Source organism: Phaenicophaeus curvirostris, chromosome 19 (genome assembly GCF_032191515.1).
Source record: "Phaenicophaeus curvirostris isolate KB17595 chromosome 19, BPBGC_Pcur_1.0, whole genome shotgun sequence".
NCBI lineage: Eukaryota > Metazoa > Chordata > Aves > Cuculiformes > Cuculidae > Phaenicophaeus > Phaenicophaeus curvirostris.
The window spans coordinates 14,718,397-14,742,836 of record NC_091410.1 but is presented as its reverse complement, the minus strand read 5'-3'; the positions used below and the strand labels follow the sequence as shown (position 1 = coordinate 14,742,836).

The 24,440-nt window shown below is 51.5% G+C and overlaps 1 protein-coding gene across 1 annotated transcript; it reads right to left on the bottom strand.

Annotated features, from left to right (window-relative positions):
* Positions 1-412: 412 nt before the first annotated feature.
* MYO15B (myosin XVB) lies at positions 413-24,164 on the bottom strand. The gene is made up of 43 exons (XM_069872602.1): positions 24,108-24,164; positions 23,520-23,591; positions 22,807-22,864; positions 21,207-21,337; positions 21,004-21,099; positions 19,041-19,276; positions 18,777-18,955; positions 18,031-18,103; positions 17,294-17,500; positions 17,108-17,187; positions 16,805-16,902; positions 16,574-16,661; positions 15,102-15,212; positions 14,834-14,928; positions 14,095-14,334; positions 13,517-13,613; positions 13,053-13,196; positions 12,564-12,753; positions 12,355-12,445; positions 11,595-11,832; positions 10,640-10,755; positions 10,065-10,124; positions 9,754-9,829; positions 9,027-9,145; positions 8,503-8,621; positions 7,933-8,074; positions 7,685-7,796; positions 7,255-7,415; positions 6,868-6,980; positions 6,694-6,754; positions 6,475-6,547; positions 6,014-6,090; positions 5,571-5,647; positions 4,938-5,068; positions 4,337-4,431; positions 3,979-4,056; positions 3,572-3,680; positions 3,080-3,228; positions 2,731-2,858; positions 2,464-2,597; positions 1,773-1,906; positions 1,213-1,353; positions 413-860 (listed from the first exon to the last, which is right to left on the bottom strand). Exons 2-43 carry the CDS (start codon positions 23,520-23,522, stop codon positions 801-803), a joined length of 4,920 nt encoding a protein of 1,639 aa, XP_069728703.1. The 5' UTR covers positions 23,523-23,591; positions 24,108-24,164; the 3' UTR covers positions 413-800.
* Positions 24,165-24,440: the final 276 nt, after the last annotated feature.

Sequence of the window (24,440 nt, the reverse complement as noted above, 5' to 3'; positions counted from 1 at the left end):
ACAACAGAAATTATTTTTCAGATGGTGGCTTCTATTTTACCTTCCCTTTAAAAAAATCATTATTATCAGCCACTGAAGTGGCATTGCCCAGAGCCACGCAGAGCTCCGTGCTTCTGGAGTTCAGCTGCTGCAGCACCTTCCCAGAAATGCTTTGTTTCTCCTGTAAAGCGGGGTGTCCTGAAAAGCTGGTGAAGCCATGGGGTTGTGTAACAAAGGGCTTGTTCGCAGTGTGGGGCATTTCAAACCTGATGGGCTGTGCTTCTGTGTAAGGCAGCAAAAGCTTGGGGAAAGAGAATGGGAAACAAAGATAAGGAGATCTGCAGAGGCCTCTGTTCCTTCCTTTGCTGTCGCTGTGCTGCGTCACCTGAAGGGGAGGATGGGACCCGACAGGCCGCAGGGCGCAGCACCTGACGGGGCCGGTGCTGTGGGTCCTGCTGGAACCGCTCCCTGGCCAGAGGCTGCCGGTGCATCAGGGCTTGCACTGAGCCCCCTCACTCCTGTTCCCAGACAGCAGTGACAGCCTCTTCCTCACACACTGCCAAGGCCTCTGGGTTGGTGCCCACGCTGGATGCGAAGTGGTGTCTGTCACATGACAGCTCCAGAACATCACTGTGATTATTTTATTGCAGTCTCCTGAGGTGCAGGTGATGCTGGGGGCTGGCCCATCAAACGCTGTGGTGGCAGCCCTAGAACTGTCTGAGGTCACAGGTGCCTTCGGGAAGGGCCCTCTCCAGCAGACAGGCCGTGGAGCACAGAACAAGCTCAGAGGAAGAACAGGGCTGTTTGCCTCCTCCTAGGCTTTAGTGATACAATTCTGTTTTCTCCAGGATGACAACAATTGTGTGATACATTTCTTTTGCCTGTGAAAACACAAATCAGCATCAGTCACTCTGCCCCAGAAACAGCTGCTTCTCATAACTGAGTATTCCCATCAATTGCTTTCTGTAATTAAACACATCGTGCTTCAGCTGAGGCCCCACTGAAGGGGAGTTCCTGACAGGGAAGGTGCTGCAGGTCCTGCTGGCATCAGCTCACCAGGCAGAAGCTGCTGACAAAGGTGCTGGGACAAAGCTGCTCTTTGGGGCCAGGGGAGCAGCGGCCCGTCCACCTTGGGAGAGGAGAGCTGTGGTACTGCCGCAGCAGCAGCTCAGCTGGCAGCAGAGGCAATTTCTGCGTCACCAGGAGGGAGTTGTCGGCCCAGGCTGGTCTCACCTGTGACAGTTCCAGCCACATTGTCCTGGGGCTGGTGGCTGAGCCGTAGTTCAGTTCTATGCCAGGAAGGCCGCGGTCAGAGACAGGACGCAGTGTACGCATCTTCTGCAGCTCCCTCAGCGGGATGACACAGGAGACCACCTGGTCAGGGGAAAAGCCACAAAGCACTCGCTGGTGCAGTCCTTAGAGATAGAACCGTCGGATTCTCACCAAGGAGGATTCACTGCACTGAAAGCTGAGACGAAGACTGGGCACAGGGCAGGGGGTACAGAATGCAGGGCAAGCTCCTGCTGCCAGCGTGGCCCTACAACTCCTGCAAGACTGGGACTGTGAGCTGCACTCAAGTTTCACTGTGGACCGTGCTTGTTAGCACCATCACTGGCCTTACAGGTAGCACATGGCAGTGCTGGCTGCTCTGCAGCTCCTGTCCCTTGGTTTGGGCTCAGGGCTGTTAACGCAGGCAAACCTTGTCCTTCCTGCACAGGTTCTTCGAAAAGTCCAAGTCGATATCTGACAAACATGGGGGCTCTGGACTCCAAGGGAGGAATTGCCCAGCATACCTGGGTGGCGCGATCCACCACAATGATCTCTTCTTTATTCACACCAAAGAAACAGGGCACAGGGATTGTGGCATCACTGACTCTCTTGACAAAATAAGCATTGTAGCCAAAGAAAGGCAATTTCATCACGTGCTCTGTAAGGAGGCAAAAGGTGCTTTCAGGCAGCAGCTTCCAGCCAGCGATCCACTGATCCGGCTGACGGTGGTCAAAAGCTGCAGGTGTTCCCCAGCCTCTCTACATTAAACAGTGAGATTCACAGCTCTTCCCTCCCTCTCAGGCCACTGATATTCAGTTCTCAGCAACCTGAATAGATGTCCTATTCTTTTGCAACCAGAAAACAGACGTGCAGCAAGGTTATAGATTAAAACACAACTTGTGCAGAGCCCTGCAAATCTACTGCAGGCATCTACAAAAGAGGTGGGACTTCTCCATGATCGTTGTGTTTGGGGACAAGCACCAGGCTGCAGGGGCAAGGAGTCCTATGCCATGGCCCATTTCAGGCTCCAGGACCCTCACCAGCCTCATGAACTGTCCCAAAAGTGCATTCATAGAATCATAGAATCACTAGGTTGGAAAAGACCTCTAGGGTCATCGAGTCCAACCACTCCTATCAACCATTAAACCATGTCCCTGAGCAAAATTCAGAGCAGCTTGGGATCGATGACTCAAGCAGATGTGGCCATCTCCTTACCTATGAACTGGATTTTTGCCTCCAGTGGTGGGAGAGGCTGCCTGGCACCCAGCAGCATCCCAACCTGGGTCTGCAGGTCCTGGGGGCTGATGGAGGCCTGCAGGGTCTTCGGCGTGTACTCCTTCAGCTCCTCCCTGTGCCAGCGAGCAGATACAGTCACCCCCTGTCCAGCTACAATCGAAAGATCTGCTGGGGGATTGAGAGGAAGGGAGGGATCTGGCAATGATTTTCCATTGTGTGGAGATGGAGACCCACTCTGAGACCTACCTGGAGGGAGCAGAGCTCTGCTGCTGTGCTTTGGCCCAGTGCTGCAGCATTGCCAGAATGCCCACCTGCGTCTCCATTTCTTTACTGTGGCTCAACAGAATCCTCCCGTTCAGGTAATCCCACAGCACCTGAGGAACAGCAAAGCACTGAGGCCTCTGTTAAGCCTTTGCAGAAGAAACAGGCAGGTCTGGGCAGCGCCAGGCTGCGGAGACCCACATCCTGCCTTGCTGATAACAGATCCAGCACAAGCTGGTAACTTAAAAACAAAGGCTTTATGGGCTCAGGTTTCTGCCCTGCCAGGAACCTTGCTGGGGAAGGTCCTGGTGCACACACTGCCCGTGTTCCTTACCTGTCCATAATGGACATCGGTGTAAACCCGGTTCTCAAAGTGCAGGGGCGTCCTCCAGAGGAGCCTGCGTAAACTCATGGTGACCAGCTTGTCCTCCAGCAGGTAATCGTGAAGATACTCCTCTGATTTTATCGGCCTCACCATTTTATCTGCATGTTTGCACAGAGAGAGGGTCCTCACTGCTGGTCCTGAGGCAGCGGGCTGAGTGCCAGGTCTGGGGACAGGAGCCCTCCCGCACGCCTCTGTTCCACCCTGCCCTGACGACTCCCAGCATCAACTGTTCCGAAGGAACAGGGACCCACACAGACACTCCTGCCCTCTTCCAGGAACAAGGAACACAGCCCCTGAGAAGGCACAATCTTAACCCTCATAATGGAAGGAAGCTGCTGAAGAGGAGCATCCCCAAAGCCTGCAAGGGTGGGGAACTATTTGGACCAGTAGCCACGGTATTCCCTGCTGGAGACATTTCTTTAGGGAAGAGTCTCTACTTGCCGTCATTATCTCTGTTGCTCCTGGTGGCAAAAAGAACAAATTCCTGTATCTCCTCCTGTTCGCCTGCCCCCATCTGCTCACATATCTCCTGCAAGAGCTCCTTGGCCACCTGAAAGCGAGGAAGGCAGCAAATAAGCGGTGTGACCTGGCAAGCCCAAAGCAGCCCCGAGCAGCCAGGGAGAGCGGGGTGGACAGAGGGCGGCAGCATGGCTCTGGCCACGGCACAAAGCACAGGCTGGGTGAGGGCCCTGCAGGGACACCCTGCTACAGGGATTCCTAGGAAGGGAGCAGGAAACGGTCACAGCACTGCGGAGAGCACAGGCCAGGCACTGGCTTTTGCCAGGTAGGGATTTCCTGGTGTGGCTCAGAGTCCAGGTCAATGGAGAAATTCAAGGCAGAGAACTCACAGTGAATGTCTGTATCCTGGTGAGGTATTCTATGCCTCCAGGCAGCAGCACCACGAGCCGGCGGGCACCGTGCCCCTTCTGCAAAGGAGGCATTTAGGCAGCAGGAGAGGAAGCATCTCATCAGCCCCACAATTTTTCCTCTCTCCTTCCTCCTCAACTCCCCATTCCACCACCACCACTTGACCATGACACCTGCCTCTCCCCTGCCTCCTCCGTGGCGCCACACGTCACAGTCCCCTCACAGACACAGGCCCCATTTCCTCTCTCGGAATACTGACCACCCCGGCCAACCCACACATGGCAGCTCCTGGCGAGGCTCTGCCCTCCCTCTCCTCCCATCATTCCCACTTCTCAATACCAGCAGCGCCTCGATCTCCACAGGGAAGGGCAGGTGGCGACGGCCCCCGTACATGAAATTTTTCCGCAGGTTGCTCTGACAGATCTTGGCTGTATCTGCAGGAAAGGGGAAAAGCTTGATGAGCTGAGCCAAGCAGAGGCCTTCGGGTTGCCTCCTGTGGTGCTGGGTCATCCTGGCTGTGCTCAATTTAACCCAGGGCCACTGCTAGGAGAGGATCAGCCCTCATCTCCCACTCTGCCAGGACACATCCTGATCATGATTGCTGCCATCAGCCAGTGTCCAGGGCCAGAGGAGCACGAAGGAAAGATGGGATGGGACAGCTAGAACCCTCTCTCCAGTAGGAGCCCAACTCTGGAAGCTCACAGCCTGCCTTTCCCGCAGGCCTAAGTGTCAAACTGGACCCAAGACACAGGGCTGAGCCACCCTCAGAGACACGATTCCACCTTGCCTGAATACAGAGGATGTGGGAAATGACCTCTGCAAACAGAACGACTGGAGACACAAAGCAGACTACTGCCTGCAGGCTCAGTTCCCTTGACTGCTGGGCTCTAGTAAAAGGTAGGGCAGCTGTTTACTTTACAGGATACAGAAACAGTCGTACCATGGTGGTTGCTGGATGGATCACTGCCGGCAAGCTGCAGGAACTTGGTGGCGTAGGGCATCAGGACGTTAGAGGGGAGGAAGTACCCAGTTAGCAGGTGTAGGAGCAACCACCCACGCAGCGCGCTCTCACTGCAGGACAGAAAAAACTATGGGCACCTTGGAACAATTCCTGCTCCCAGCAGCTCAAAGGGAGCCTCTGCCCCTCTGAACACCTGTGGCAGGTGGCAGAAAATGAGGTGGTGGCCCTTGGTCAGAGGTTTCTTAAGCTGAGTAATGGACAGACTCAGTTATTGCAACAGCAAACAAAGAGCAAGGACAGTCAAGGCCACTCTGCTGCCCTATTGCAGGGGAGTGTGGCGTCAAGTTGTACCAGGGCTGGGAAGAGGGAGTAAGGGCTCTGAGCAGCAGCACTGCTGGGAGCGGCCAGGATTGCTCCCAGTGCCCAGGTACCTCGGCAGCCTGAGGACAACCATCCACTGCAGTGCAACAGCCAAACCCAGTGACTCCCAAGTGCTCAGCAAACGCCCCAGGTGGGGCCAGTCCAGCCTGAGGGGCAGCCCTGGCCCTGCGCAGCCAGGCCCTTGTTCCCCTCCAGCTGCACACGCACAGAGCTGGCAGTGCTGGTACTCACTGGAGAGGGTTGTGGGTGACCTGTTTGATGACCTGGCAGTAGACCTCGTCATGCAAACTCTCCTTCTCCTTGCACAGCTGCATTCAGAAAGGAGAAGGCAACATCAGAGTCTGACAAGAGCATCAGAGAGGCCCCAGGTGGACTGTGTGCCATTCCTCCCCCAGCTCCAGAGCTCTGCAATGTGGTCTAAAGCTTGGGCTTTGCAGCCCCTGGTCTCTAGCACTATCAGAGCCCAAGCGAGAGGCAGGTTGTGCTCTCATCCAGACAGCGATGTCCAGGGAAACCATTTACATACAAAGCCTCCACTCTGTTTTTTTAATCAAGCTCTTTCTTTCAGGTCCTTCTCTTATTACAGTGGTCTCTGTTCTCTCTCTTCCCAGCAAGGTCTTGGGCCTGCATTCCCACTGCCGCTCCAGCAGCTTGCCGAGGAAAAGGTCACAAACCTGAAGGATTTCATAGATACATTCAACCTCAGTCTGGTTCTTGAGTTTCGGTTGATCTCCCATAAATCGCATCACAGCTGCAAAGCAAAGGTTAGTATTTAGGTATTGGCAGAGGTGATCCTGCCACAGGGCAAGCAGAATCCCAGAAAATGTCCTGGAAGCTCCTCTGCTCCACGGGCTGTTGCAAGGCTTGCACCGGCTGTGCACATTGGCTGGGGCATCAGCCCAGGCAGTGGATGTTCTTGGATACTTTGCACTTGAGGCAAAGTGCATTTTGCTGGGCACTTTCAGCAAGGACGTAGGTGGTTGTTAACTGCAGAAGTGCCTCAGGAGGGGCATGGAGGAGCTCTCAGAGTTTTCATCCTTGCTCTGGTCCCCAAGCTGCCTGTGAGTGACCCCCAGGGCCATCCCATTCTCCCCATTCCAGCCTCTGTGGTGTTGTGTCCCAGGAAGGTACTTACTCTTGAAGTTCTTTGTAGCAAGCTCATTCAGCTCACTGTCAGAGTACCGGAGCAAAGACTCCTGGATGGGGACCTGCAGGGCCAAAGCACAGGCGTAAGCTGGGAGAGAAAGGCTGCATCCCAGGACCTGCCTTCTGCGCTTTTGCCATATGGGGACAAAGCCAGAGGCAATGGCGGTGCTTGGGCTCTGCTGCAGACATGGGGAGAACCTGGGCTCACCTTGGTGTGCTGGACAAGGTCAGACACACTCTTGTCAGCAGCCACCCCCTTCAGCCCCTGCCTGCAGAGAGGAGAGAACATGCAAGCTAAGAAATATCCCCAGTAACAGCTTAGGGTGAGTCAGGCAGCACCGGTCCTGGGATATCTGTTTGGGAAGGACCACAACCTACTCACACGAACTGAGCCCCTCTGAAGTAGGCTATGGCGAAGTCCGTCATGGTATAACGATCACCAGCAGGAACTAATGTGATGCTGTCAGGCTCTGATGTCAGGCTGGGAGCGGAACTCTGCAGGAACAAGCACCAAACCCACCCTGAAAAGTCAGTTGAGGAGCTGCAGTGTGTATTATTCTTGATGGCCAGACCTGGGAGGGGCTCATTCTCATGTGGTGCCTCCTGCTCCCGCTGTGACAGGATTGGAGTGTCTCCATCTGCAAGGATTGAGCACCCATCTTCTTCCCTCTAGCTTTGGAGGTCAGATGCTTCCAGGGCCGTGGACCCACTCTGGCACCTCCCACAGAACTCAGCCATCTCCCCTAGCAGTTCCCCAAGGATGACAAACCTCCCTGCTGGTGTTCCTGCTCTCTGGGGAAGCTTTTGTGCTCTTCCGCACTCCCCCACGCCTATCCATGCTGGTGCTGAGGTAATCAGGAGCTGCGGCCAACTGCACCAGGCTGGTGGGGAAAATCCCACAGCGGCCACCGGTGGAGCCAAACTGCCAGCCTGCAGGAACAGGGCAGAAAGGGTCAGGAACCATGGCAGCTACCAAGAGAAACAAGCAGCGAGGTATCCTGCTGGCAAAGGAGAGGATCAGACTGAACAGACTTTCTGGTCAGAGTGACAGCCCTGAAGGCTGACCACGCCAGCCCCTCACATTCTGCATTCCCCTGGTTTGTTCCTCAACATCTCAAAATGCTTCTGGGCACCACAGGTCCCACAGGCCCTTGAACCCAGTCCCCACCTTTCCTGTCTGTCTCAATAAACTCCCTCACCTGGCTCCACACCCTGCATGGGCAGTAACTCAATGAGGTCACCCTTCTGGAAGCTGAGAAGGCTCTTGTCATCTGCGATGTAGCTGCGCAGAGCAATGACATAGTTGCTATCCTGGAGAAAAAGCAATGAGGAAGTCAAATCTCATCCCTGGGATGTGAAGGACTCAGACCGTGTCATCCCGTGGACCCTCTCAGGTCCACATGGGAAACCACCTTCATTCCCTATTGCGCTATAGCTGCTTCCTCACCTGCCTCAGCTCCTGCATGAAGAGTTCCACCATGGCCTTGATGCAGGAAGCCTTCGGAGAGTACAGGAAGAGCTGCTCTGTCTTCAGAGAGAACTCCAGGGCATTGCTGCCCTTCAGTTCCACTGACAGCACATCTGTAAAGCTGAGAACACAGCCAGCATGCTCAGGTTCCTTCTACCAGAACTGAGGATGTAGATCATGGGGTTGGGAGCTCATTCCAAGGGCTGAGAAAGGAGCTAAGCCTTGGCACGCTCCAGACGTGGCCTTTCACCAGTGCTGTCTTACATCAGGGATGGCACCGTGGCCTGCCCATGGCTTTCCCCATCCCAGTCCAAGGGTGGCACGCATGGAGCTGAGTCACTTATTGTAGGCAAGGCACAAAGTAGGAGGAAGGAGAAAGGTCGGACTCATTGGAAAAAGGGTCAGTGAGTCCCAGCGGGTGTAGGGACCTAGAGAGCAGAGCACAGCCAGACCGTTTTCAGCACACCCGTTCAGGCTGCCTCCTACACACTGAGCACATCCTGCAAGCGGCAAATTATCATCTGCAGCAACCAGTGCCCTTCTGCTCACCTGTAGCTGTGAAGAATCTTCAGGTGCTCAGGATTATAGCCTGCTGCTTTCACCACCTTCAGCAACCTCATGCCCCGGTGAGAAACACCCAGGATCTGGACATCACTTCCATTTTCACCCTGTGAGGGAAGTGCAGCAGAGAGCATCAGGGGCTCCAGCCCACCTGGACAGAATGCAGCAGGGGAAGAAGATGCTACCACACATACCACGAAGGAGGTCAAAGCCAGCAGCATTTTCACAGAAGCTTAGAAAATGAAGAGAACAAATGAAGGAAGACAGAGGAGAAGGACTCTGAGAGGGCAGAGGCAAATGGGAGAACATGGGGACAAGGGCTCAAGTGAGGCTGCCAGGCAGCCTGTGAGGAAAGAGAGCTCAGGGCAGCAGAGCGATGCAGACAGGCAGTAAGGAGAAAGGCAGAGAGGAATGAGTGACAGGGGAGAGACAGCCAGGACAGGAGATCCTGAGTGAACCAGAACCACACAGCTAAAGCAAGCCCAGGGCCTCCTGTGAAGATGAAGACTCACGTGAACTGGGAAAAGGCGGGAGAAGTAGTTAGCCCAGTTATCCCGGGCAGCCAGTACAATCCTCTTCTTTATCCCATCCTCCTGGATGGACTGGGCATCATTGCCAACGCGGAACTCCACTGGCAGGGGTACAAAGTGAATACTTTCTCAGTAAGACAAAGATGGCCAAGTGTCCCTCTGCTCATTCCCACCAATCCCCCTGTCCTGGTTTCAGTTGGGATAGAGTCGATTTTCCTCCTTGGAGCTGGGGTAGTGTTGTGTTTTGGATTTAGTATGAGAATAATGTTGATAACACACTGACATTTTAGTTATTGTTGAGCAGTGCTTGCACTGAGTCCAGGACTTTCCAGGTTCTCCTGCCCTGACAGCAGGGCAGCTGAGGTGCACAAGGACCTGGGAGGACAGCAGATCCCAACTGCCCAAAGGGACATCCCAGGCCATAGGACACTCCCTGAAGGTCCTGTCAGAAAGGCAGGTGGATTTTGAGACTATCCCGTAAACACAGGAATAATTTTTTCTGGCTCAGAGAAATTTCAGGGCAATTTTCTGGCCATTCGGAATAAGCAAACATTCCCACACTGCACTGCACACACAAATGTGCTTTCTTGCTGCAGTGACATCTCCTTTGCTCTAAGTCCTGGCTGGAAGCGTTTGGGGCCAGTTTCTTATTTCAAATCATAGGCTAGGAGGGACACAGTGAGGAAAGGATGACGGGGCTCTTAGTTACTCAGCAGGTCTTTCATCTTGCGCTTCTCCTCCCTGGAGATCCGAAGGCAGGAATCGGAGAAGGTGTCACGCATGATCTGCAGAGGAAGCAAACAGAGGCTGCCATGGGAAAGGCCACTCTGAGTGTGCTGGAGCATTTGGGGCTGTTAAACAGACTGAGTCTTAGAGAGGAGTGAGCAGGAGCTTGGCTGCACCAACCTGGAGAAAAGATGAACACCAGCAGGGTGCAGAAGTGAAGGCAGCTTATGCAGCCATGGAGTGGTTTGTCCCCAGCCAGAAGCAACAGCTCTAGAGTCCCACCCCAGCACGTACCTGTTCACACAGCAAGTTCAGGCAATAAGGGTGACTGAAATTTTCTTTGGGATAAAACACCTGCAAGAAGAGGATGAAAACAATAGTAAGCCTTACAGATGTTTGTGGATGCTGCAGAAATAGCTCCTCAGGGATGTTTTGTAATTCATATGGAGTTAGTCCGCCTCCAAGGACAGATACAGAAGAGGTGCTATAAATGTAAGCAGAAGGACCACGAGCAGAGGAACAGAAGTGGTGAGAACATGGGATGAATGCCAATCACAGTTCAGTGCACTCTCCAGTACCTGATTTCAAAAGCATTTGGACTGTTTCAATAGGGAGGCATCAGGTAACAACAGATTTAGATCTATTTTTAGTTTGCTCAGTGCTTTACAGAGGAAGGAAAGGACAGGCAGGGAAACTGAGGCACCAGCATGGGACCCCAATCCTCTGTGAGAGGATCCCTGGCCTCTGATTCCTGTCTCATGTGAGCTCCTCCCAGAACAGTCTTTGTCCTTTTATATCACACTGCATGGAAAGCCAAACATGGGACCAGTTCCTCCCACCAGACCTAGTCCTCAGCTGATGAGCTGTACCTCTTTGCGCAGGAAGATTTTCCAGGAAGGGTTGACGTAGGAAAAGCTGACGCTGGCGGTGAGCTTGTACAGCTGGGTCTTGATACCCTCATCTTCTGCTACTGTTGTGGTAGAGGCTGCATGAGGAGAAAGAGCAGTGAAGGGGGGGTTTGCTGCCTGCAGGGTCCCCTTCACACCTGCCAAAGACCTACCAAGACAAAGGGCGCAGCTCTCTGTGCCTGGCTAGTTACTGTTGGGAACCTTCTTGAAAGCTGGCGATCAGCTAATGTGAATGCATGCACAGAGCAGTCATGTGAGTACCAGCATTTCTGTTAGCATTTATAGTTGCTGTATCAGCCACAAAGTTCAGTGCTTATCACAGAAACACTCCACAAAGCATCCCAGGCAAAACACTATCCCTGTGCTTCCAAACTCCTGCTGAGAGGCAGTAGCTATACTGGTTTGCAGGTGGGCAGCATCCACTCCCTATGTGGCCAGAGTCCAAGGTCTCCCAGGCTCTCGTTCTCCCTCTGAGAAACATTCTTTCATTCCCAGGCAGTCTCTAAGGACCCTCCAGAGGCGCTAGAAGGTAAAACACCTGGCTTCCCATTCCTCCCTGGTCTAAAGTCTGGCCATTGAACTGCAGCTTTCATAAAGTAATTACGCTCCAGGTAGGCAATTAGATGTATTGTGGTCTGGACCTTGCTGTAGCCCAAAGGTCCTTTCTGTTTTCAGCTGCATGTGTCAGAGAAACCCAGCCTCTCCTTTATCATTTGTGCTTGACATGCTGCACTGCGCTGGGAGGAAAGGGAAGAGTGAGAGCTGGGAAGTGCCACGGTGAGTGCTGGGCCAGACTGTCACTGTGACAGTCTCCGATTTCACCCAGCCCATTCGGGGCCACCAGGACGGTTCCAACTCCATCCCTTTGGCCTCCAATCCTGCTACCAAATCCCACCTGGGTGAAGTCAGCACTCACCTTTGTCTGTGGATTCCTGCCAGCCCTGGTTCCCAGGCAGGCGAGGCGAAGGCAATGGTGGGGAAGCAGGAGGAGGAGAAGGAGGAGTCTGGGAATCTGGTGGGGAGCTCCCCTGGCTGAAGATGGACAGGAGAGGCAACTGCTTCTCCTTGATAGAACTGGAAGCTGAGCCTGGCATGGGCTTGGGCTTGGGTTTGGGAGGTGGAGGTGTTCTCTTCTCTTGTGGCAGGGGGTCAGGCTGCAAGAGAGCAAAACCGTTTGACCCAGTCATTCTCTGCATTATGTGCTCTGTCCTGAGGCTGCTGTTGTAAATCATTCTAGGGCAACAGCTCAACCCTAGAAGCAACATCTGTGTGAACAGGTATACCAGGGCCTTTAAAGCATCATACAAACGATGAAGATCAACCAAACCCAGGTGTAGAGAACCAAGTATTTGAGATTGAAACCTCCAGTTGGGAAGGGGAAAAAAAGACATTAACGGGCTGAGACCTTGGAGCCAAATGTGGGGAATGGCTTCCAGGTCAGCCTTAAACACACCACAACAGGATGTACTGCTCCAGAGCCTTATGTCCAGGAACTCAACTGACTTTACAGACTGGTCAGCCTAGGATGGACAACACCACGGCATCAGCTATCTCATAACCCAACAAGAAATCACCTGGCTGCTACTGCAATGCCAAGTAGCTCCCAGCCTGTTGGAGACTGGGTATGCAGGCCCTCACTGCTGAGATTCTAGGTGATTGGAGAGCAAAGAACTCACTGATTTGGAAGGTGGGAGGTTCATCATTCCCAGTTTGGCCAGAGCCTCATTTTTGGGGTCACTCTTCTTTATAAATGGCTTGGATAATCTCCTGCAAGGCAATAGGGAACATGGTGACTGGGTCTGTGCCCACAAAGGAGCCTTGCAGCAATGCTGGGACAGAGTCCCGCTTATTTCCATCCTGCCCATCTGGGTGACTCCACTCTCACCTGACAGGCTCGATGGGCTGGGGCTCGGGGGCTGGCCTGCTCTGGTACATTTTGATGATGTTGTGGATCTCCCGGCTGGGTTCAGGCCGTGACTCAGAGCCTGAAGGCTTCACTACAGGTGGTTCCATCTTTGCCTTCGGTGTCTGCTTTTTTGGCTTTGGCTCAGGAGGTGGCAAAGAGGGAGCAGGAGCTATTTGGGATGACAGCTTTAACAAACAGACCAGCAAGGACACAGGAGAAGCCTCTCTCTCTCATTTGAATCTCCCTGTCTTTCCCCACTAGGCTGACTGGCCATGGCCCTCCACTGCCTGGCTTTGGGATCCCACTTCCCAAAGCTCAGGCCTTTCTCTCCTCTGCTGTCAAGATGCAAACCCCCAGAAGAGTCAGATCATTTCCCCCTCTGGCTCTATCCTGGCACAATGCTCCTGGAAACTCCTGCTTGTCAGCCTGCTTGTCAGCCTGCTTGGTCTCCACTGCACATCATCTTACCTGCCACTGGTTTAGGGCTGGGCTTCTCTACTTCCCTCTTCTCTCTCTCCTCTTTTTTCTCCTCGTCCTGCTTTGGCTGGGGATTTGCTGGAGGGGTCCAGGTCTTGGAAGGTCTGACTTTCTTCACTCGGATCTGTTGCTCTCCTGCATAGAAAGGGAGACCAGAGCCAGTTAAACTCACAGCCAAACTCTAGCACTCATGGCATGGTTCTACCCTTGCACCAGTCAGCAGAAGCTTATACTTTCCAGAGGCAAAGGAAGCTGTGGCAGACACAAACCCAAAGAATTCTAGAAAATGACCTGAATTGCAGCCCACTGAGCAGGTACCCAAAACTCCGGCTACACACACCACAAGCAGCTCCTGCAGGGATTAGATGGGCTCCAGACAAGAACACCTTGTTGTGCCAGGGAGGCTGCAGAGCAAGGTTATGATGAATAAAATTCCCAAAGTAGTAGATGCTCACCCATCTTCTGAAAATATTCCCTCTTCTGCTGGAAAGTTTCCCGAGGACAGTCATCATCTTCACTGTCAGAGAACTGGTCTTTTGTGTAGTCATAAGGCTGCAAACAGTTCATGACACAGTTGGTTAGCACTAGCCAGCAGATACCACAGTGCCCTTAAGTTCAGAGATGATCCTCTCTTGCCAAGTTCTGATCTAGAATTTCTCCTCATTTAGGAGCATCCTAAGAGATCAGTCTCTGACCCAAGCAAGTCCAGAGAAGGAGGACTATGTTAGTGGCCAAAGACAGCTTGCTAGAAGAGAAACAATTCAGAGTGACAGATTTTCCTATGGTGAAATTCAGATTAGCTGGGAATGAGTTGCCCAACTCTGCAACCAAATCTCCACAGAGCTAATGCCACCAAGGTTTTATCCTGTGTCTTAAAGACTCAGCAAGCAAAGTTTGAAAGGCCTCAGTATCATACGTAAGCACAGCTCTCTGCTCTCTTCACTGCCAAGCCACTGCAACACTACCAGGGAAGCAGAGAAATGCAAGTCATGAATTTCAAACCAAATTCACCACCGCCATTTGTTTCTCATACCGGTTCTTCTGCCTTAGCTGGCAGCTCTGGAGCCTTTGGTGGTGGTGCAGCATTCTGGCTGCTGTGAGGTTTCTTGGGTTTTGGCAAAGTGGCTGGTGCTAGAGCTGAGGCTTGGGCTTGTGGTGGACTTGAGATGCTTGGCCTTGAGTTCTCAAGAAGCTGTTGTCGCTGCTGCTGTTTCTGCTGCTGTTGCTGCTGCTGTTGGGAGATGCTTATGGCTTGGAGGGTCATCTGCTGGGCCTGGAGGAAGGAATTGCAACGTCCATGAGCTCTAGGTTATACAAACACACCAGATATCGTTCAGGCTGTCCCACTCTTTCACAGGCAATCACAGAACTTCCATACAGTCCACTGTAAATGTCCCAGTGTTATGGACAAGACACGCCCAGGGAATCTGCTCCCACCTGGCCAACGATGTGGAGCTGCTAACAACACCCCAAAGACTCAGCTGCCCGTGAGATGGCCTGAGGCCTTCATGCACTCACATAGTTTTGTACAGAACACACAATACTGCAGATCTCCACCTGTAGCAAATTCCAGCTTAAAACCAGATGGGAATTACAGCCGCGGCTTCCTGGGGCCTGCTCTTGTCCCTGCTAGTCACTCACCTACGGTGCCTCAGTGTCCCCATGTACACAAGATGGCAAAAAGGGGGTTCCCAGTTTTTCAGTCTTAAGTAACCCCTACGTTACGCATGCTCACCACTCCACAGGACACGCACCAGCTCTTTCCCACTCACCATGAGCATGGCTTGCTGGTTGATGAAGGCTTGCTGCTGTGCTGCCAGCTGGTTGGGATCTACAGCGGGAACCACAGGCTGGGGCATAACCATGGCTGGAAGACACATACGGCTGCAGTGTCCGCAAGCAGACATTCCCCACGATGCCTGAGCATCAGCCCAGAGCCCAGCGCTCACCGTGCACCGAGAGCCAAATGTGCAGGCTCTGTCACAACACTCACCCTGCCACCCTCTACCCTGTGCAGTTATGGACATGCTGTGTTTTTACCTGGCATGGGTGCAATCCCGCCTGCCGCTGGCATCAAAGGCACGGTGGCCGGCATCCCTGCCATCGAAGGCATGGGCTGGTAAAGTGGAGCTTGAGTCATTCCAGGGAAGCCTAGAGGCAAAACGCTACATGCACAGTGGGTTTGGGGAATCGCAGATCAGAGAGCCCTGACCAGACCCCACGGAATACAGCACACGGGGCTGGGTCACGCTGGCTCTCTCCACGTGCACCCACCACAGGGACATGTGAATGGTTTATCTCTTTGCACACAGCAGGACACAGAAAAACTCAGGTGGGAAAAGGAAACCTAAAAGAAATGTGTGACCTGACAGAGTTTAGGATCCATGCCCTGTGCCTGCAGTGTAGCTCAGGACACCAGCATCCTTCATGACCAAGTGTATTAACACCTCCTGCCTATGTATGATTACAGAGGAGGGTTTCTCCTGAGGGCTGAGCAAGGGTTTCCAGGACTGCCATGTCCATGTTGGTCTCTGTGCAGCAAGGGTGAATGAACAACAAGCTCTGGCCTGGGGGGGCACTGTGAATCATGTGAAGGATCTGTGGGGAGAAAGGAATTCCTCTGCTCCCAGCAGTCAAGTCCCGCAGAAGGCTACAAAAGAGAAATCCCACTGTGGGCAAAGCCAGAAGAGCAAGGGGGAAAGAGATCAGGCTCATCTAGGAGTGAGTCAGCACTGAATCATGAAGCCCTCACCAGTGAGAATAACCCATGGAGAGATCACGACATCCCTCACTGATGTAAGTAAGTGACAAACTGGCCTCAAGCCAGTGATCTGTAATAGGGCTTGTCACGCCCCAGGGCCTGGAGAATGGCCAAAAATAGTCCCAGTCCCAGATCTGAACAGGGCATTCTCCACCTTTCCAAAACAACTGGGTGTGTTCCTACACATGTAGATTTCTCAGTGCCATTAAAATATTGGTGTTTGACTCCACCCAGCTGCGAACAGCTGAGTCTTAGCTCCATGGAAAGGAGGAAAAGTAAAGAAACGAAAGACAAACCAGAACCTCTAGAGGGTTCACACTTACTGACCCAAAGAATAGCTAGAGATGGTGGGAAAGTCTGTAAGGAAGCAATAAGAACTATAAAAACCGTCCTCTGAGAAGGCAGCAACTATTTAGTGAAAGCACAAGGTGAACAGAAGGTGAATACAGCACTTATGAGCATGGTCCTAGTGAAGAGGAGGCCTGGGTCAGAACCAACCTATCTGTTTGCCTTAGCCCCGAGAGAAATTAAAAGCAGAACAAAGGTGGCACCCTTACCTAGCACCTTCCCCAAAGCATCTGTCTCCCAGCACCTGGGAGTGAGGAATACAGCTTCTGACGGCTTAAAAACCAGTGTTCTTCATGAATCGGTTGAGACCATGCAGTAATTAGCAAGGGACTCCCTGACTTGTGCTCACTGAAGCGTATGCAGCCCCACAGGTGTTCCAAACTGTCCCCATTCTCTTACAGACCTGTAGAAGGAAAGATTCCTCTCTGTGTGGGTCCAATCTTCCCACCTCCTTTCATGCGTCCAGTCAGACTCTCTCTGTTCTCCATGTCCTGCATCAAGAAAAAACAGAGTTGTCTGAGCTTAGGGAGCCAAAGACACAGCTGAGCAGAGGCAGAGTGAACGAGCAGAGGCTTGAGGGAGTCACAGGGACAGCAGAGCTGCACAGAGGAAGTGGGAACATCAGGGGACTTACTGGCACTCTGGAGTCTTGGTGCAGCACAGAGCTGAAGAGATCATCCACGTAGTGATCCAAGCCTATGGGGGTCCTCAAGTCATCTCTGAATCTCTGATCTAGAAGCAGAAAGAAGCCTTATGTCAAGACAGGGAAGGAACGTTCCCCTGTCTCAAGTCCCTGTTAGACAGTCATGTTGTGGAGTGGATCCCTTCCTTGCTCTGCATCAAGAAGAATCCCCTTCCTCCACCTCTGCTCTGATTCCCCAGCTGGGTCCCACCTGGCTCTCCCCAGTGCCATCAACAGTCCCGGGAAACAGCTGACCTGGATGGAGACTGTTGAACTCTGGAGGCAGGCTAGGAGGTGGGAAGGCAGGGGCCTGGATGCCTGGAGCAGGAGGGATTCTGTTGAAGAGGAAAATGTGATGAAGACAACAGGAGTGCTGAGAGAAAGACAAGCCACTGGCTGAGAGGGTTACAAGTGGTGGGGCAGGAACATGAAGTGACTCACAAGTCCAGGTCAGAGCTCTGGGGAAATGTTTTGTCCCTTTCAGGAGTGATGGGGTACTCAGCTGAGGACTCGGAGGGGATGCTGAAGTTGCTGGTTTCCTCCATCTCTCCAACGAGGTCTAGCACAAAGTCACAGCCCAGCAGGTCCTGCCATGTGTTGCCAGTAAACACGGAGATAGACCACCCTCGAGACTTCTTATCACAGCCCCTGGTAACAGGGAAAGGGAGGAGAGAAGAGATGTCCAAGAAATACAGGGGAAAGGAGAGAAAGGAAAACATTGCATTCAGTTGCCTCTTGCCTCATCTATCTTGGCTTAAGTCCTTACGATTTAGGGTGTAAATCAACAATTGTGTGCCCAGGGTCAGGAAAAAAAAAGAATCACTTAAGATTTGTTTTGGGTTTTTTTGCCACTCTTCTCCTAACCTGCTCTGACAGATTACACCAGCAATTCCTCTGTTCCTGTAGACACACACAGTTTATGCACACAGATAGAACTCTAGACTCATAGAATGGCTTGGGTTGCTAGGGACTTTAATGATCATCCAATTCCAGCTCTCTGCCATGTGCAGGGATGCCTTCCACTGGATCAGGTGGGTAAAGGAGAGAGCACAAGCCAGAGTGGGTAATTCCATACCCAGTTATATGAACTCTAGCCTGCAGCCCCAGCCAGTCTGAACCTTCAAACTAGTGCCAGCCTCTTCCATGTACCCAGATCTTCTCCCACCCTCTGGCAGTACCTTGCACTCAGGAGCCAGGCTGCAAACTGCTCCCCAGTCATCCAGGACTCCACCTCAGCGGAGAACTTCTCCTCTAGCAAGAAAAGAAAGTCAGTACACACAGACCCCACAGGACTCACCATGATACCTGAGCTCTGCATGAGAGCGCAGCTGGGAAGTCCTACACACTCCTGAGGAGAAGTGGGGGCACAGACTGAACACAAATGAAGGGCTCTGCGTGAACACATTCACATCCAAAATAGCTGCTTGGTGGCACAGACTGCCATTTCCAACCCAAAAGCTGAACCTCCCCAGAGTCTTGGTTTGCTTGGGCCACCACTCCACCCACAAGGAGTCACAGCAGGGAAGCTCTGCGTCCAATTCAGGCTTCTGAGCACTCGAGAGGCAGCATAAGCCAGTTTTTGAGAAGGGAGCAAGGCAGAAAGTCACTGTAACAAAGGCAGCAGTTGCTGCTGCCTGGGCTGTGCAATAAGGGATAAGAGGAAAACCAGACCCATAGACACACAACCACAACAGCCCTTCATTAACACGGGCCCAAACTCAGACAAATCTCATCCCTTAGCCTGAATAGCAGGCTCAGCCTGCAGGTGGTTTTGAGTCTGGATTCAGATGCTGGTATTCCCCACAGCTGTACCAGCCAGAAGCAGTCAGTGTTCAGACCCCTCTTTGCTAAGCTGAATGCCGATTTCTGCACTGGAGAAGCCCTTAGGGACTAGAAGAGAGTGAAAGGGAGAAGCACGAGTCACCGTTAAAGGTATGAACATCCAGCACCATCTTCCCTCTCCTCTGGTTTGCAGTCCACTCCAGCTGAGTGGGAGGGTAGGCCCGAGAGAACGTGGGGTCTGTCTCTGTGTGCTGTGCTGCTGTCAAGATCTTGCGCTGGCAAACAGCGTTGTAGCCCTCCATGCCATGGTCTGACACAAATCTAGGGAAAAGGCAGTGGCCCTTAGCACCCTGGTCACCTGCCTTAGCCTTAATGAAAGTGTAGCCAAGTCTTTTCTCCTCCTTACTTCAGCAGTGGCTTCTCCAGCACTGGCGAAGGGGCAAAGCAGCTCAGCAAAATCGCCATCAGGACCCACGCTCGCTGGCTGTGCTCCATGTCGGGGTTCTTCCACGCCTGGGTAACCACCTGACTGAAGATTTCATTACGAAGAGCCACATTGTTCAAACCTCTTCCAGCAATGTAGTTGCCCAGAAGCACCTCCTGCCAGCCATGGAGACTCTTGTCACCAATGAACCGCAAAATCTAGAAGCATCCAGAGGAAAGAAAGAGAGCACTTCAGCTGTAATCCTCTGCCCCAAACCACGGTGAGGTGACAGCCTGGGCTGTAGACACTAAGGTGTTCATGAGCCCAAGCAAAGTAGCCAACATCGAGATCAGGATCTGCTCTCAGGTTTTGTGCCCACCTAAATTCTGGCTAATCTGGGAGGCAGTGTTCCTAGAGGTTGGACCCTGACTAGCCATCAGGACAACTTCAAGCTCCTGTTAGTTTTGCCACTCACTCAGAATTTGATCTTGCATAAAATACTTCCCCTTCTTCGGGCACAGGTCAGCTACACAAGTTACCACAGCTGTTTGTTACCATGTCTGAGCCTGCAGGCTGCCTGGCTGGAAGATGCATAAAAGAAATTTATGCTTAGCTGATCTTTGTGAAAAGCTCAGAGGCCAGACAGGAGGAAACGCTGCCTAACAAGTGAACATGAAAAACACCTTGGTTTAGTTAATATTACACCAAGCAGGATGGGATGTGGTGTCTCAACCAACTCACTTCAACAATAATACAGCTTCTTGGCTCTGCATACCAACATCTCAGATGCTTTTGTAATTTGTGTTTCTCGTCCTTATGCACAGGATAATTTCTTTCAGACTCTACTCTTCAATGTATCATTAGTTTAAGATTTTTCTGAGATGTGCCGTGGACAGCTTTAAAAGGACATTTATGAAGGATGGCCTCTTTTCCACTCAGAGAACACTGCTGCTTGAAATGGTTATGGGTGGTAAGCACGTCGGATTCACCAAGAAAACCAGGAGATGGTGGTAGTTTAGTGCTCATGGAATTCTTCGTAGTAAATCCCTACGTATTACACCCTTTGCCAAAGGAATAGATCTTTTTTTGTTATTAGCAATGGAATGGAGAAAAATTATCTTTGTTCTTCAAGAAAAAATAATAGTAGCCTGCTTAAGCATAATCCTGTTCACAAGATTTCATTGACTTTTATGCTCTTCTACAGTTTGGATCATTAGGACAAAACAAGAGACAGGTTTTAGATACTACCTTTCCTAACTGGTTTATTTTAATCCCATGTAATTCCCAAAAGGATTACCAGATTCACTTAGAAATTATCTGAATTCTCATTCTGTTTTCAGAGTCACCATTTTTAAGAAGAAATGTACGTTTCACATGTCCCTCAGGCAAACACCTCGGATTAGGGAGTGGTTCCAGGTGTAGTTTTCTTGATGACAAAGTCCCTGCCTTTTCCTAGCAGTTCCCTGTCCCCTGCTGCGCTGATGTGACTCTGCCTAAGCTTGCTATAAACCACATCACGGAAAAGACCTGGGTGACATTAAGCTTTTTTATGACCGATAGATAAGAATAAGTGCTTGAGCAGACAGATCTCCCTTATTCCACCATGGCTACTGAATTGCTCCTGAATATTGGGACCTAAGTCATTGCAGTCTAACTCCTATATGTCCTGCCAAATTCTGAGGTCACACCACCAAGCAATTCACTTTTGATCCCATCAGCCTGTGGCTGGTCTACGTCTCACCAAGAACACAGAAGGCCTAAGGGGCCGCATGTAATCTCCGCTGCACTGCTGCAGTGCCTAGAAGGAACGATCTACTCTGCTCTCCTGACACACCATGATAGGAACAGTAGCCACCACCAGCATCTTGTTGGATAAAGGCATTGAACATTGTCTGATGCCCACCTGTTCTTGAACAGGGCCCTGGTCAAGAAAGACGTCTCTTACCAGTTTGTTGACCTCAAGTGCACTCTCCTGGTGTTCAGCATCCAGCCTGGTTAAGGGTTGCTGGAGAGGCTGTCCAGGGACAGGGAAATCTGCCTTCTACAGAGAAACAAAAGGACAGAAACATGGACCCTGTTCCTGGTGTTATTAGAACCAACGTGTCTCCCCAGTGGGGAAGCAATGAAGAGATATAAAAGAGTTCCCACCTGGAAGTGTGACTTAATGAAGGAAGAGAAAGGACAGCTGTTGATGGCGGGTGGGAGAGAGAGATCATCTTTGACCTTGACTTCTGGAGGCAACGCCTCAGTGATCTGGTTGGCCTGTGCATGGTACTGACCTGCAAGAGAAAGATACCTTGTGCTGTAGCCAGAACACATCGACTGCCAGTGCAACACACAGCCAGCATGGATCTGACCTTGCCCAAGCACCTGTACCAGTCCCTTGGTTCCAGGAATGCCTAGTCTGATCTGAACCTCCAAGCACTTCCTAGAGACAGCAATAACTCCAGGAGGGAGCTACTACAGTGCTGGTCTTTCAGACTTTTACCCCTGGGTACTACCCATAGGGTGGTCAGCACTGGAGTTTCACTTGAAATGCTGATGCTGTGCAGGGATACTGCTGACAACTGTTCAGTCAGCAAGTGAATGAGAGGCCTTCAAGATAAGGCACTGAGGGATTTATCACAGGTAATACATGAGCAAACACCTTCCCAAGTGAAGAAATTTCTCAGTGCAGCACAGTTTCTGCGCCTTCCTCTGTCTCCAAATCATGTCCCCTGATGCTCTCCCCCTCCTCCCTGCTTACACCCCATCAGCTCTCATTGTCCCTAGTTCGGATGCAGTTTGTCCCCTGGTCCTCACTAGAGCAGCTGATGGTCCCTAGGGGGGTGTGCATGAAGCGTAAGGTGTCTGGGAATCCAGCCCAGTTTGCTCTGTTCACAGGACTCTCCTGCCTGACTGTACCTTCTACTGCACTGCACAAAAGGCCAAGGGTACAGCAGTCATGTTAGAGGCTACACCTACATGGAGAGGCAAATCTTTCCTCAACTTGTTTGCAACTTAAATATATTCATTGTACAAAGAGCGAGAGAGGAAACAGAACTGAAAACAATGCTCACTATCAGGTCAGCTACTCGGGGAATTTCAGTTAGTGGGAATCTGGTGATTTGAGAGAAACCAAACCAAAACCCTTTTCATCCCAAGCAAAATGTTTCCTTTAATTCTTACATTGTGAGAACCTTAAGTTGTGACATTGTTTCTGCTCACTTTATTTTAAGAAGTAATTATTTTTGAAGAAATAATTTTCAATGAAAACACAGAAATATTTCTTTGAAAGTGCCAAACTTGTAGTTTTGACTTCTTCACCTTCAACGTCCTAAAGGACTTTTGAGTAGAAAGAAGAGACATGCTTAAGTTATTCTCAGCCCCCAGCTACACAGCTCAGCACGAGACCTGGAGTCGTTACACAGTTTGCTGTCACACAGCTTTGACCAAAATGCTTTGCTCTACCATTGCCCTCAAACCTATCAAAAGAGTAGCTGAAAAGGTAACAGAGACACTAGTTTTTAACCTGGTGTTCTGCCCACTGGCTCAAACTGCTTTTCCACCCCATTGTGATGGGAAACAATACACATGACACCATTTGCCTTTATCATGTTTACGCTGCAATAATAATAAATCAAATGGAACTCGAGTGACAGACAGGAGGTAGAACAAGTACCTACCTAAACTCCTAGAAAACAAGGAAATGCACAGGAGGTAAAGCAGGGCAGGAGGGAGAGGGAAGGAGGATTTCTCCATTTCTCACCTTCTGCTAACTGCAGGAGGGCAGCAAGCTCTGCAGGGATCTCCAGCAGCCCCACATCCTGCAGAGAGAGAGAAGCCAGTCAGTGGGGAACCAGCAGTGAAATGTGTGAACCCTGAGCCCTTCCACTGAGACGGGGTAAAGCTGCCCTCGGAGTGCCAGCCAGAACAAGGACTGAGCATCTGAGCAGAACCAGTGATTTCTGCCTGCACCGTGTTCAGAAGCATCACCAGTAGGGGAGCATCACATTAAAACAGGTGTCTGGCATGGGTCAGCAAGTGAGGGAAAGGTGAGTGATTCCTAAGAAGTAAGCTGTCCATGGGGCAAGTGACAGGGAAGTTGACATTCTTTGACTCATCTCTTGCTACTAGTAAGTCTGGCATGTTGTACAGAAGAGGCCACAGTTGGCGGGGAACATGATTATCAAAGACCACCTTCCTCCCAGCCCCACAGAGGAGGCCTGGCACTGTGAACAGACACAATGCTCTGCCCAAGACCGCTTCACGATGTCTGACTGCCCAGAGACCGGGAAAGGCTGAACTCATGAGACAATTTTGTGTTAGAAGGTTCTTTATACCAGGTAAACTGCAATCATGCTGCCAGGTTTCCACATATATGTGGCCTCTGCTGTTCCTCAGCAAACCTGGGCTGAGGAGGAACACACTGAGAGCCTGGCTTGTTTCATCCCAAATCTCCCAGACTGTTTGACAACTTACCATTCCTTGGCTGGGACTATTCTCTGTGTCACCACTGGCCAGGGACCTCCTTTGTTTCCTTTCCTGTAACTCCTGTTAGGAGATGAAAGGGGAGTACGGGTGAGAAAAGATGCGTATGAGGTCCCTTACAGTTTCTTCTGTTGGCAGACTTTGCAGATAGGCAGAACCTGGTGTCCTGTTCCAGCAGATAAAATCAAAAAAAACCAGCTGCAGAGCCTTCTTGAGGCTCAATACACAGTATTGCAAAGGCGATGCCTAGGTAAAGCCCTTAGGCTTTGCTGAAATACCTCTGCCCTGCATGACACAATTCAACACCAAGAGCCTTCACCACTTGCCCAGCATCCCTGCCACATCTTTCCTGCCTTGCCTGGCGTTCGATGTATTGTGGGACAAAAGCACACAGAAGCTGTCCAAAACATCCACCTGCCTCCTCTAGCATCAAAGAATACAGAACGTAGCCTAAGCATGAACAGGCAAACTTGTCCATGGGACCTCTTTAAAGGGGGTGGAAGGGACACCAAAAGCCAAACTCCCGTACAGGTCTGCCCTTTCCCATCCATTCCATTATCCCCCAACTGCACGACTCACCTGACTCCTACTCAGAGATGGAAAAGGAAGGCATCTATCTCTCCCTCTCTCTCCTGCTTGTCTGTGTTGCAGAATGGTGTGACTAGATGGGAGGTAACAAGGGCTGGGCTGAGAAAGACAGTAGGCATGCTGAAGTCCAAAGGGCAGGGCTGTGGGGCGGAGGGGAAAGGAGGAAATTTGCAGCAGGTGAACTTTGAGACCTTCATTGTTGCTGCTTCATGTACAGAGATCTCAGCCAGCAAACACTGGAGGAACAGAAACATACACAAATGAACTGTGCTGTTGCGGTTACCTGGGAGAAAGAAAAGCTGGAAGCTGCCCAGGTAGGAAGGG